This window comes from Podarcis liolepis (genome assembly GCF_965112155.1).
Source record: "Podarcis liolepis genome assembly, chromosome: 7".
Lineage (NCBI taxonomy): Eukaryota > Metazoa > Chordata > Lepidosauria > Squamata > Lacertidae > Podarcis > Podarcis liolepis.
This window is the reverse complement of record NC_139561.1, coordinates 64,017,538-64,028,252: the sequence shown is the minus strand read 5'-3', so window position 1 is coordinate 64,028,252 and position 10,715 is coordinate 64,017,538. Positions and strand designations below refer to the sequence as shown.

The 10,715-nt window shown below is 44.7% G+C and overlaps 1 protein-coding gene across 1 annotated transcript in view; it reads left to right on the top strand.

The window, feature by feature from the left end:
• The first annotated feature begins 4,880 nt into the window (after positions 1 to 4,880).
• The window catches only part of LOC310710732 (protein argonaute-4), a 28,603-nt gene continuing 22,768 nt past the window's right edge, over positions 4,881 to 10,715 (top strand). Inside the window, exon 1 of the mRNA XM_083511785.1 lies at positions 4,881 to 5,396. Coding sequence (XP_083367911.1) covers positions 5,378 to 5,396 — 19 coding nt within the window. The 5' untranslated portion in view covers positions 4,881 to 5,377. The remainder of the gene's footprint in view (positions 5,397 to 10,715) is intronic.

Sequence of the window (10,715 nt, the reverse complement as noted above, 5' to 3'; positions counted from 1 at the left end):
GCCTTATCTGCAGGTAAGTATATGTAGGATCACACCCTTAGAATGATTTGACATGAAACTGAAAACACCTGAGCTGCCTTAATTATTACAATTTGCATATACCAATAGAAGCTTATATATAAGATGCTTGTTTGGCTAGAAGATGGATTATGGGATAGGTGTGGCTCAGTGGTAGAGCATGTACTTTCCATGCAAAAGGTCTCTGGCAGCTCCAGGTAAGACTACTGTATGTTCTTAGCTGAAGAAAGGATGATGCTAAAGGACAAACTGAGATAAAATTCAGGCACGTTTTTGCTTGTTAAAATTTAACATGTAAGTATAATAATGAAGCTAGACCAGGAGCAACAATGAGAATGGCCCTATAGCAGATGTGGAATGAAGAAATTGTACCTTCTTTTGCCGGGGTGGTTTTGCACAGCTCTGGGGTATAAATGTGCATGTGTTTTAAGTGCGTGCACACAGGTAAATTGATAACTGAGCGTGCCCACAATGATTTATAGGTTTGACTGTTGTTTTTAAAGTATATGTGCATGGGTAACTAATACCTGTATACATATCCAGAATTGTACTTGGGGTTCGTGCAGTTCTAGAAGAGTAACCCTCCCCCAAAATCTTCCCACTTGCAAGAGGAATGGAGGGTAGGGAATTCATAACAGGGACAGCTCAAGAAACTCCCACTAAAGACCATCTACTACTGTGGATGGGAAAGATCAGGTCATGAATCTGGACGGAAAACCTGAAGTGCGCATGTGTGGATGTCCTCACTTAAATTTGCAAACACAAAATGAGGATTCTCAGCAAAGTAACAACCCCATATGGATGTGCTTTATGTTATCGCAGCAGTTCTTACAACAGTCCTGTAAGGTAGGACAGGTTTGCGACCCCCATGTTTTCTTCTGCAAAGAGGTGAGGCTGAGAAATTGAGACCTGTCTAGGATAACTCTGTGACTTATAGCTAAGGTGAGATTTGAAGAGGGAACTTTCTGTTCATCATTTAGTTTCTTGGTAACTACATTGGTTAGTTTTCTCTGCTTTATTAGTTTGAATTTACCTGAACAAATATTTTCTAAACTATTTTAACCCTAACCTGGATACCTTAGTTGGTTAGAGCATGGTGCTGCTGACGACGCCAAGGTTGCAGATTTGCTCCCCATATGGGACAGCTGCATATTCCTTAATTGCAGGGTGTTGGACTACAAGATAATCCACAAGGTTCCTTCCAACTCTAGAATTCTATAAGAACTATATGCCTGTTAATTTTTTGATGGGATACAGGAAAGGTGTGTTTAGATCCTGTGATCTCTGTTTTGGAGATGCCAGGCTTTAAAACTGGAGAAGCTGTGCAGAAGTTCTTACTTTGACCCCAATATTGTCTGTTAACAAGGTCTCTGAGTAGCAGGAATGGGGAAGTCTGCAATCATTGTAATCTTTGAGAGCTGCAATTAGAGGCACTGCTAAGGCCTTAAAAGACATGGTGAACACCTGTGGTGCAAATGTGCATGTGCTAATTTATCCACTAGAGATGCAAATATAGGCTGGCTTTCAAAAGGAAAGCTTGCTGGTATGTTTACTATTTTATTGAGTTCAGTCATAAAGGCTGATGGCTCAACCATACTGGAGCTTTTTAAATGCTTTAAAATTCAGGGTGATTAGAAGAATCATTATGATGGTCAGAGTATGAAAAAGCCTGAATTTGCTATCCCCCCCTCCCTTCCCCAGGTTAAGTTTAATTTTGCTGTAGCACAAATTCACAAGAAAAGTGGTGTGAGAGGTTTGCAGGTAGCAGCTGCATGCTTACTGAGTATGCAAAAATGCTTAGAAAATGGATGTGCATAAATTTTCACGCCAGATCACTGGAAAAGCTAATGATGACAAATGGGACAGCCCAAAATGAGCATCATTCCCAGGTAGCACTTTCTCTTGCCCCCCCCCCCGTTCCTTGACAACCTTTCAATTTACCCCCACACAGTTGAAATTCTGTGGCCTTACTGAAAAGTAAGGCCCACTGATTTCTGTGAAATATGCTGCTAAGTGAATATGCCTTGGAGATAATAATTTTATTGAAAGTAGGAGAGTAGAGCAATCTGTTGAGAGTTGCCTCTTCCTACTAACACACTTGCCATTTCCACTTTTACCTTCACTTCAGCAAGCCCTTACTCCCCAGGCAGCACTTGGTGAGATATGTGGCGCAAACAGTACTGTGTGTGTACCATGCAATCTGCCTCATACTACTTAAACCAGTGGTGTCTTTTTCAAAGAGGGCCAGATTTGATGAAGTGAAGGGCCGTGAGGGCCAACCAAAGGGCCAACAAAAGATTTTGATCTTTTTTTAGGATTGAAGTTGAGGTTTTTTATGATTTTACCCTAGGAAATAAACTGCCACAGGGGCCGGATTACATTGACCAGCAGTCTGGATTAAGCCCCCGAAACGGTGCCTGTCTTAAACTAATTTTAGCTGCCCTCTATGCGGTGGAGGATACTGCCCCAACAGACCAATCTGGTTGGCTTTTATACTCACTTGCCTCAGGCAACAAAATGCCTCAGGCCAGCCCTGATCAAAACTTTATTGGGACTTGTTCATCATTTAGGAGGCTCTGCAGACCTTGCCCCCATCCCCAAATCTGATCCAAGGGTTGGGGAAACCTTTGGGACAGCATTTGGAGCAGGGGAGGTGACATTGAGGGCTGCAAGAGAAAGGTGGAATTGCTATCCATGGCTCTCACCCAAATGAATCCTAGGAACTGTAGTTTGTGAAGTGGGTTGGAATTGTAATTATGTGTGGGATAAACTACAGTTCCCAGGATTATTTGTGGAAGCAGCGTGCTTTAAATGTAGCTTGTTAAGAACAGGAAGCAGTTCAAAGATAGAGGAGACAGGCATTGAACCTTTACTTTTTCTCCCACTGAGTATGCTTTCTAACATTATTATTTCTTATATTATTTTTGGTGTGAGTGTGTATTTGGTAACTTTCCACAACTACCTGTTGGGTTGGAATATTTGATTGCAGCTCCTTTTGAAGATGAACTGAATTTGTAACAGTTTAGCTGAAGAGCCTTTGAGAAACAACCTGCTTTATAGAATTTGTATCCCAAACTATGTATTTTTTTTCCTTATTTTCTAAGAAACCTTCCTAGAGTGTGTTTGTCTCCTAAGTCTAGCTACAGCAGCACACTTGGTGCTGGGAGGAATGCACCCATATATCTTTTTTCAGCCTATAGTTTTGCACATTAAAAAATTATGCTTACAGCTATTGGAAAATGAGTGATTCCGAAATGTTGAGCTATGGGAGACACATCTAAGAAGATGGATTGGGTTGTCAGAATGCTGGCATATGTGCTATGTTTGGAGATTTCCTTTCCAGTGGGACATACAAGTAGGACAGTAGTGAGGAAACTTTTCAGCCCAGGGGATGTATTCCATTCTGGGCAATACAAGGGCCACATACCTATGGCAGATATGACCAGAGGCAAAAATGGACAGATCAACAAATGTGAATTTTACTTTTCTATCCAGACTAGCAATAGACATGATCAGTGTCCAAGGACACGTTCTAGGCCAGCCATGCAAAAATACTCAAGGAAGGCGTGAAGAGGGGCAATGAGGGCTGTGGCCTGGTGAGAGTTGCAAGGGCCATATAGAGGGAGTTGAAGGGCAACCTTAAGGGGCCTGGGCCTGAGGCGGGGCAGTGTGAAATGGGAAATGCTGGCATGCCCAGACTTTGGCGTTGGGCTTAATTGCCTCATAATTATGACTGCTGGGTGTTTAAATAGCCATAGATCCTCTACAAGGAAACTCTGGGAACTGCATTAATATGAAACAGGAATGGAGATTTAGGATGGAATATTCCCATCTTTCTGCTGTTGAAGCAAACATTTTACCAACAAAGAGGATGCAAAAATGGAAAATAATACTATCATGGGCTGGCTGGCTGCAGAGGAGTGGTGGGAGGCACCAGTTGGGGAACCCCCAAGTTGGACCCTTGGGGGAAGAAGGCTCAGAGTCAGGGGACTGGTGGTGGGACACTGATGAGTAGTGCTTGCTGTGTGTGCAAGACCTCTAATAGGGTAAATGACATCTGCTTAATGCCGCAACCCTATTTTTGCTTACCTAGGAGCAAGACTCGTTGAATTAAATGGGGCTTGCTTCTGAGTAGACAAGGATATGATTGCGTGGCACCTCTTGTAAAACAGGCCTTCTTAGAACTCCCTTTCTCTCTCCCCCCCCCCCCCATCACAGGTAGGCTCATGGCTGGTGGGGTAGTACTTGTGGCTGGTGTCAAAAGAGAACACACTCCGCACATGTTCAAAGGCACTCGTGGAGCCCCACAGACCGAAGCTCCCTGAAAACTTCCGAAAGGGCTTAAGTCTTGGCGCGCGGTCTCTTCTCTTGCTGAGTGGGGACATTTGTGGGGGATGGAGAGGAAGAATGGCCGGCGCCCCCGCTGTGCTTAAATGCCTCTAGTTGGCAGGGCGAGGTCGGCGGCAGCCTCTCTGTGCATGGGTTTGTGTTTGAGGGAGACGATAACAAGCGCGCGCGGGAAGCGCGCTCCCCCCCCCCCCATGGCAGCGAATGCAGCGCTCGCTCATCAGGGTCTTCTGCCGGACCGGGGAAAAGCGGGCGGGGAAAGGAAGCTGATCTACACGCGCGTACACCTCCGAGGCGAAGAGGACGGAACAATATACCGCGCCGCGCGTGCACCTTACGCGGCACTTCGCCTCAGCCCTTCCCCTCTTCCTCCGCCCCCGCCCCCCATGTTGATTGAAGCGGGCGGAGCTAGTCGCGCACTCGCGCCTGAGGTGACAGCTGAGGCGGCTGCGCTGTGAAAGGGGGCCTGGGCAGGCGCGCGCGCGCGCCGGAGGGAGGCACAGGGGGCGCGCACGCACAAACACACGCACGGCCTGGGCCTGAGTGAAAGACAGCGAGCGGCAGTGGCCGCAGCGCGGATACGCACGTTTACAGTCTCCTCTCTCTCTCTGGCACCGTCCACTCGGTCTCGGGGCCGAGAAGAGGCGCGCGCGTGCGCGCACATCCCCCAACACACAGACACGCGCGACCGAGCGTGGACAAGGGGGAGGAAGAGGAGGCGGAGGCGGGTGGGGGAGGAGGAAGAGGAGGAGGAAGAGGCGCTCCCGGTGCCGCGGGAGAGCGCTGGGCGGCCGGGCTGGTTCCGCCGAGGCGGCCACGGGCTGTTGGCGAGGCGGGGACGCCCCCTCCCCCCGCCTCCTGCTCTCCCCCCGTTCCCGGTACTGACCCTCACACCGGAGCCAATATTCCCGAAATTAAGAGATACGCTGCGGCGGCGGCGGCGGCTGGAGCTGCGGGGCCCGGGGCGGCCGGGACCGGAGGGGACCGCAGCGAGGCCGCCGCCGTCGCCGCCATGGAGGCGCTGGGACCAGGTGAGAGGGGGGTGAGGCCTTCATGTTTATGCATGCAAAGGGAGTGCGAGGTGTGTATGCGTACGAGTGTGGTGGGAGGGGCCCAGCGGTGGTCTTGAGGCCGTGGGTGACGACGTGGGTCACAGTTGGGATGTGATGGAGGGAAGAAGGAAGGAGCCCTTGCCCTTGCATGCCTTGCTTGGGAGTGACATTGGGAGCGGGGGTTGCTCCACCTGGGGGAGGCTGCAGAGGTGGGGCTGGGAGTGTTTGTTGTTGGTTTTTCTTGAAGGGTGGGGCTGGGCCATGGGGCTTAAATGGATGTATTTTCCAGCAGAAGCCTTGGGAGGAAGGAAAGGCTTGCTTAACCATTTGTTTATTTAGGTGAAAGGGGACGATGTCCGCAGACAAACCATTCATTTAAAGCACACACACCCCTTCCACATCACGGGAACTGTAGTTTAGCTACCATAGAACTATAACTCCTAGCATCCTTAAGTGTAAGCCCCCAGGATTCTCTTGGGGATGTGTGTGCTTTATATGTGGCCTGAAAGGCGGATAGTGGTGACCCTGTTGCTTTTGTTCCTTGAGGGCTATTTATACCCACATAGCATGTAATGTTTTTAGGTAGATGCTTAAAAAAAGAGGTGGTGGCAGCTTGGGTGTATATCTGGAAACTACTGTGTGCAGTAATCAGCCTTGCACCTCATTGTGAACTAAGCCCTGCAGGGAAATTGGCTCTGACTAGGCTTGCTTTAAAAATGGGTAAAGCCTGTAGCATAGTGGTACCCTCTGCAGGCTAGCTATTAAAGTTCTGGGCCCTAATTTATCTGGTTTTAGGTGTGCATTTTAGTGTTCATTCTCCCTTGCCAAGGGCTTTGGGTGCGTAATAAAGTCGAATGGAGCAGTTACTTTTGGATGTCAACCCAAACTTGAAAGTCTTAGTACCAGTTGCAGAAGATACTGGTTGATGATTAGATGTAGGGCCTGAATGGCCCAGTTATGTTCTTGGGATCTTAACCCCAAGACTGTGATAAGAGTTGAGGTATGTATCAGTAGTACTGGTGAGGAACTTCACTCTTTAGCTGATGGAGCTCCTAATATATGAGATATGCCCGGATAGGGCAACAGAAATAAGTGCTAGAAAGATAGCTAATATTCTTTGATTGAAGAGGGTCCAGCTTCAGCATAGTAGTAAAATGAATTGATATGAGATGTGATAACCTTAAGGTCTGGTTCATTTGTCCATATGTAACTTGGAAGCATTGTGTTCATGAAGGAAACAACAGGTTAGCAATTGGTGTGGTTTTTGGGGTGACTAGGGATTTCTGCCTCCTGTTATGTCTTTTGTCTCATGAAATAGTTCAAGTGATGTTCTTTCTTTTATTTTATTTTTTTAAAGATACTTATTAAAGTTTTTTTAAAAATATAACAATGAAAAAAAATAAAAAGAAACAAAATACAACATAAAAACAGTTAAAGAACAAATAATTTTCCATAACATATCTTTCTTACGCTTCTTTCCCCAGACCTCCTCATACCTCCCTTCTTTGTATTCCACTTCAATTTGTTAGTTCAGCAAATCCTTACCATTAAGCTTTTACCCATTTATAAACCTTTTTTCCGTATCTCCTAAAGCATTACAGCTGGAAACCCCTTAGTTTCTATCCAACATCCTTCTAACATTCATTAATTTTACAATATTTCTGTAGTCTTTAAATTTCTTCCAGTCTTCTTTCACCACTTTCTTTTAAAGTAGATTCTTAAGGCTTATTTTTTCCAGCCAATCTTTGTCTGTTTGGTCTCCTTTTTAAAACTTACATTATCTAGTTGTCTGAGCCATAAACCCATTGAGTGGGACCTGTCCTTTATGTGTATTTTGTACAGCATGTCTCATTTGATTGTTTTAGTTATCATTAATCATCCTTGCTTCAGCTTCTGTAACCTGGAGTTCTGTTGTGGGTAATTGTTGTTGCGTCCTTCATCTGAAGTCTCTCATCTGCACCCCCACTCTGTTCTGGTAGATGCAAAACTGTACCAGTGTTCTCTTTTATGTATCTCAAATGTTGAGGGCTAAAAGCTGTTACTTAGATGAGTCACTTTTGTAGTGCATTTTATATTTTTATCCTACCTTTTGACTCATTAGGAGCCCCCAGAGCAGCTAACTAGTGTACAGAAATATAATTGGATGTCGTGCTTTAGATCTATCCTGAGAGACTGTTGCCATCTTCAGTCTTCCCCATATTCTCCATTTGCAGCCTGCAGCTTCCTTGAGAGTCTTGTGTTGGGTACTCAGTGAATTCCCACCTGGAAGTGGTATGAATTGCTGTTGATTAGCATCATCATTAGATTTGATTGGGTGAGCTTTTGGGGTGGTGTGTATGGTTAGCCTAGGGTAGCTATCAGAGGTGGATCACTGCTGAACATCAAAAGTATTACTAACACCCAAATATTCAAATGGAGTAGTTTATCTGGCAGTTTGCCTTTTCAAGCCTTTTTTGTCTTGGCTAGTAAAAGTCATATTATGGGATGACTAAATTAGTTCTGTGAAATTTATTTGTGGTTCGAGAGAGGGAATGAGTGATGTTGTCATCTCTCAGAGGTGCTTGCAAGACCGTCTACTGAGGGAACCTTCCTTGGATCCCCTTGTCTTGAGAAATCAGATTTATCTTGTATTGAGAATTTTTTCCTATTTTGGCAAGGTGGTTGGGTGGGCAATTGCTTATTGGATACATGTCATTACATATAAATTCTTTTAAATTTGGGGTTCTGGATGGAGTTTAGGATGGGAAATTCTTTGGTTACCCCGATGGATGTTCTATATTGCTGTGAAGCATGGCTTTATTGATCATCCTTTCTTGACAGTTTGCAGTACCGCCAGTTTATTTTATTTTATTTATATTTTAATTTATATACCACCTTATACCCGGAGGTCTCAGGGAGGTTTACAGAATAAAATAAAAATATAAAACCACAAAATACATAATCAAAATAAAAACAGCAACAACCCAGTAACCCAAAATGTGGCATCCTTTTGGACAATCTGTGTAGATTGCAGGGAAGAGTATTGTGCTGAGGGTTCTGCTCCAGCCTTGTGGGATGGTTCCAGAAGTTGGTGCTGTAACTGCTGCTCTGCCTTGTGGAAGTTAAGCTTGCATGGTTCTGCACTCTGCAGAGTTCTACTCTAATACCTATATGATGCTGCTGGGCGAGGTCATTTGGAGATTTGGGGCACAGTGTCATGTTTTTATTTCTCTTTTTCATTTGTATCAGATGCGGTGTATGAATGGCTAAAATCAAGTAATGAACTGGATATGAATTAATATGTTCAATCCTGACAAGACAGATGCAGATGGTGGGTGATTTTATTAGAAAGGATCTAAAGGACATTCCTCCTCTTGTTGGGTTCATACCTCCCATTAAGTAGATAGCTGTTTGGGAGTTACCTGAGGCCTGGCACTGCTTTTGGATGTTTGTGTAGCAGCTTGTGTTCTGTAAGCTTTCACTGATATGTCCACTGTGCCCTTTTCTGAAGACTCAGGGACTTGGCCATAGTCATGCATGCTCTGCAACCTTTTAAATTAACTGTTATAATGGGCTTTGCATGTACCTTTCCTTATGGACAGCCTGGACCAGCTGAAGTTTGGAAGTCCAATAGTGTATCTTTTGTCAGAGTTCTGAAAATGTGTGATGGTCATCCTTTGTGAGCCCTACAAGTTGCCTCTTGGTTACTGAGCTGAACTCCAGATACTGTACTGATTTTGACTTACACAGCCTGAGTCTACTATGTGATACATTAAAGATCACTTTCTCCCATATAGACTCCTCCCTACATAAACTGTGAGTCACCATAAACAAGAGAGTGCTTTCAGTTCTGCAATAATAAAGTATTTTCAGCAGTGGTGCCTGGATTGTGGCCCTCCACACGCATTGGAGTTGGGCCTTTTGTGTATCCAAATGACATGTTTTTCACCTGTGCTTTGTGTAAGGTTGAATTCTGATGTTACTGTGGTTCCATGTTGCTCTAAACTCATTTCAAAAGGAATTTTTTTTAATTGACTAGATTTTTAAAATGTGTGATGTCCATGTAAACCCCTTTGCTATTGCAAACAATGAAACAATGGGATTATTTTTTTCCTTAAAAGTGTCCTTAATAATTCCTTGATAAGGGATCCAGTGTTGGTTGAGGTTTAGGTTGTTAGCTGATAGCCCCGGAAGTTGCCAGTTTTTTATTGCAAAATGTGACCAAGCGTTTGTTTAAGCAAGCTTAATGGAGCTGGTAAATTCACATGCAGAGACTGCACCACTTCTCTGTTCACTTGTTATTTCACTTCCTTTGTCACTTTCAGGAAAGAGGAACACAAGTAGGTTACTGAACTTCACAGGGAGGTTCCACTCCAAAGAACTTAGAGCGTTGGTGTCCTTGTGAGGAGTCTGTGAGGCAGGCAGAGTTCACATTTGGGGGATTCCTTGTGGAATGAGTATGGCTTAGAGCAGGGGTCAGCAACCTTTTTCAGCCATGGGCTGGTCCACCGTCCCTCAGATCATGTGGTGGGCCAGACTATATTTTTTTTTGGGGGGGGGGGAATGAACGAATTCCTATGCTCCAGAAATAACCCAGAGATGCATTTTAAATAAAAGGACACATTCTACTCATGTAAAAACATGCTGATTCCCAGATTGTCCATAGGCCGGATTGAGAAGGCGATTGGGCTGCATCCGGCCCACAGGCCTTAGGTTTCCTACCCCGGCTTAGAGAGAGTGATGACTTGACCAAGGCTACCCATTGATGTGAGCAAGGTTCAAACCTGAGGTTCCCACATACAAATCCTCTAGCATGCCACAATGGCTAAATATGTAGAAAGGCTGATTCACAAAAAGTCTCTTAAATGGTAACTCTTTCTAACAAATACTGCATTGTACTCATATTGCATTATGCACCCAAGTGGATTCACTTTTGATTTATTCTCATTATGAAAATTTAGATGACCCCTTGCCATTCAGGGTTGAGGGAGAAAGAAGCTGGTCACATACAGCACACAGTTAAACTATGGAATTTGCTTCCATGTGATGTAGGGATGGCCACCAACTTGGATGTTTTTAAAAGAGGGTTAGACATATCTGAAATATACTCAGAGTCGCAAAGTGATTTCATGCTCTTTATTCAGCTCATAGTGGTGAGGAGGAATGAATGAAAGTCCCCTCAAAGTATCTGCTTTATATACATTATTTACACAATGGGCTGCACATGATTGGTTAATTCTAGAATTCTACTTTAAGCCAATCAGGTTGTGGATTCACTTATATCTGGAGCATGATTGGGTGGTTCCTGCCAACCAATCA